This window comes from Notothenia coriiceps, unplaced genomic scaffold (genome assembly GCF_000735185.1).
Source record: "Notothenia coriiceps isolate Sejong01 unplaced genomic scaffold, NC01 NC01_scaffold00016699, whole genome shotgun sequence".
NCBI classification, from domain to species: Eukaryota; Metazoa; Chordata; class Actinopteri; order Perciformes; family Nototheniidae; genus Notothenia; species Notothenia coriiceps.
The window spans coordinates 1-2,246 of NW_011349400.1; the positions used below are offsets into that span (position 1 = coordinate 1).

The 2,246-nt window shown below is 42.5% G+C and overlaps 1 protein-coding gene across 1 annotated transcript; it reads left to right on the top strand.

Annotated features, from left to right (window-relative positions):
- Positions 1 to 799: 799 nt before the first annotated feature.
- Positions 800 to 2,094, top strand: LOC104949697 (centrosomal protein C10orf90-like). Its single transcript, XM_010776092.1, has 4 exons — positions 800 to 1,049; positions 1,205 to 1,370; positions 1,549 to 1,606; positions 2,059 to 2,094. The coding sequence occupies exons 1-4, from the start codon at positions 921 to 923 to the stop codon at positions 2,063 to 2,065; spliced, it is 360 nt and encodes a 119-aa protein (XP_010774394.1). The 5' UTR covers positions 800 to 920; the 3' UTR covers positions 2,066 to 2,094.
- The last annotated feature ends 152 nt before the right edge of the window (positions 2,095 to 2,246 follow it).

A 2,246-nucleotide genomic window follows, 5' to 3' on the forward strand; every position in this document is an offset into this window, starting at 1 on the left:
AGGCGCTTTCACACCGCAGTATTTTTCCCACAAAGGTTCATGAGAACTTAGTTCATCAGAACTCTTTAGTTCCCATGAACTAAGTACAGATCGCGTTCACACCGGAATAAGTTCCTGGGGAAGAATTAGTCAAATGAAGCCGCTGACGTCACTTCTTCTTCTTCTGCTTTGGGGTTACTGGCAGGCCGCAAACAACTTCACGGCGTATACTGCCGCCCAAAATCCCCGGCCGGAAGTCCCCGGTTGTTGGGGACTGGCTTCAGTAGAAGCTGCTGGGACTCCCAGCAGCTTCTACTGAAGCCTTCCGAGTAAATCGCCAGAACGCCGACACCTACTCATCTCCACCGCTCCCATGTTTTATTTTGTGTTGCCATAAGTTAGTCTCTCTGCGTTTCTGCGCTGGAATGCTAATGCTAATAATGCTAATGCGAGGATAATAAAATGGCGGCTTCACAAAACGTTTTGGGAGTTTTACGGGGCGTGGTTTGTATTCCGCCCAGCCAATCAGACATAGGAACCTTTTTCTCCCACGAAAGTACCTGCTCTCTAGCAGGGACTTGGGGGTAGAAAGGTTCTGATGAACTCATTTTAGTTCCAGCTCTTTTTGTTGTGAACGTGACATTTCGGAACTATATCGGAACTAAAGTGGGAAAAGTACTGCGGTGTGAACGCGCCTATAGCAACATATAAACTGAGAGCAGTATTGAGTACTCGACAAAGCTGTGTGATAAATAGTTCTATGCCTGAACAAAATGAAATCCTTGTGTTGATTTGGATGGTTTGAATCACCTGTGCCCTCTGCAGGTGTCTCGTGGTTCATCGCTGCTGAGGACCTGAGGTCAGAGGGGAGGAAGGAGAACCGACCAGAGGAGGAGGAGACGAGGAGGCCGAGCAGCGCCTGGTTTGAACCGCACAGCAAAATGCATCCATGGAGAGAACCGCTGCGACAGAGACAAATCCACGAGGAGGGAAACAGACATCATGCTGAACACGATTTAGAGCGCAGAACCAAAACAATATCCTCTGGTCTGGCACGCATCTCTCTCCAGGTTGGTAGAAGACTTTAGAGTTTTCAAGAGCTTTTAGCCAAAGACATTGTAAACTTGAAGAACAAATATAATTTGCGAAAAATTGTGCAGCGCCGAGTAAGAGATACATCGGCCCCTTTTCTGTTTGAAAAGCATTAATGTTGTTCGTGTTGCAGGAAGCTCTGGAGATGCGGCGTCCGGACTTCATCTCTCAGTCCAGGCGGAGAGTGAAGTCTCTGGCTCTGCAGGCGGAGGACAGGAAGCGACAGGAAGTCTTCATCAGAGAGAGAGAGGATGTCTTCAGCTGGTCCGGAGCCAGAGGGAGGCTGCTGAGGCCCAAAGGTACTCCACACATAATCTATTCTTAGTGTACCTTAACTCAGGTATCGCTCGTTTTGAGTTTGAAATCTAAATATGCATATTTAATATAACATCATTGTTCCAAGCAAATGTACTTTCTTTAGTTACAGCTGTTTAAGTTTCTACACGTTATTTTAAAATGGATCTTTCTGTTGTCCAGGCACCGCTCTGCTCAGGAGAGCTGTTCCCAGGAAGGAGATGATTCAGAGATCCAAACAGTAAGATCTTTTTAAATAAAAGGTTTAAAATGGAAATTATGTAGGATTCATTATTCTTTCAACAAATAGTATCAATACTTTAGAATCAAAACTAAGGACAAGAAGAAAATGGCCACAACTATCAAGATATTTTTTCCAGTTTATACCACATACAAATATTCAAACATGTTACTAGAGTGTCTTTAAGATTGCTTAAACGTTCTTCTATAGTCTGCAGCGGTCAGACTATACAACCAGCACAGCCCCTAGTTGACCCCCCCACACACACACACACACACCACAACACAGACTATATCACCCCTTGCTGCTAAATACCAACAAACTATGTGCAATATATATAGATGCCGTTAATAACTGTGTAATATACACCTGGCTGCTAAATCCTAAGAACTGTTACAGGTGTGTATTCTTTTAATGATGTAACTTTTTATTTTTTATTATATCATAACTAGGTTTTAACGGTACTACTACTTTTATCGATACCGCTTACCGAGAAAAAAATAAGGTAAACTAACTAAACAAATTGTGAACAAAACTAACATTGCTTTTTATTTAAATTAAATACATAATATTTCACATCAAAAGAAACAACAATGTTTTAACAAATCGTATTAAATAATCTGATGACAGAACTGTAAAC

What these genes read in the sequence shown, in the direction of transcription:
- LOC104949697 (XM_010776092.1), top strand. Translation starts at nt 921, where the DNA reads ATGCATCCATGGAGAGAACCGCTGCGACAGAGACAAATCCACGAGGAG. An exon ending in TGGCACGCATCTCTCTCCAG is followed by an intron (nt 1,050 to 1,204) that starts GTTGGTAGAAGA and finishes TTCGTGTTGCAG; the next exon opens with GAAGCTCTGGAGATGCGGCG. An exon ending in GAGGCTGCTGAGGCCCAAAG is followed by an intron (nt 1,371 to 1,548) that starts GTACTCCACACA and finishes TCTGTTGTCCAG; the next exon opens with GCACCGCTCTGCTCAGGAGA.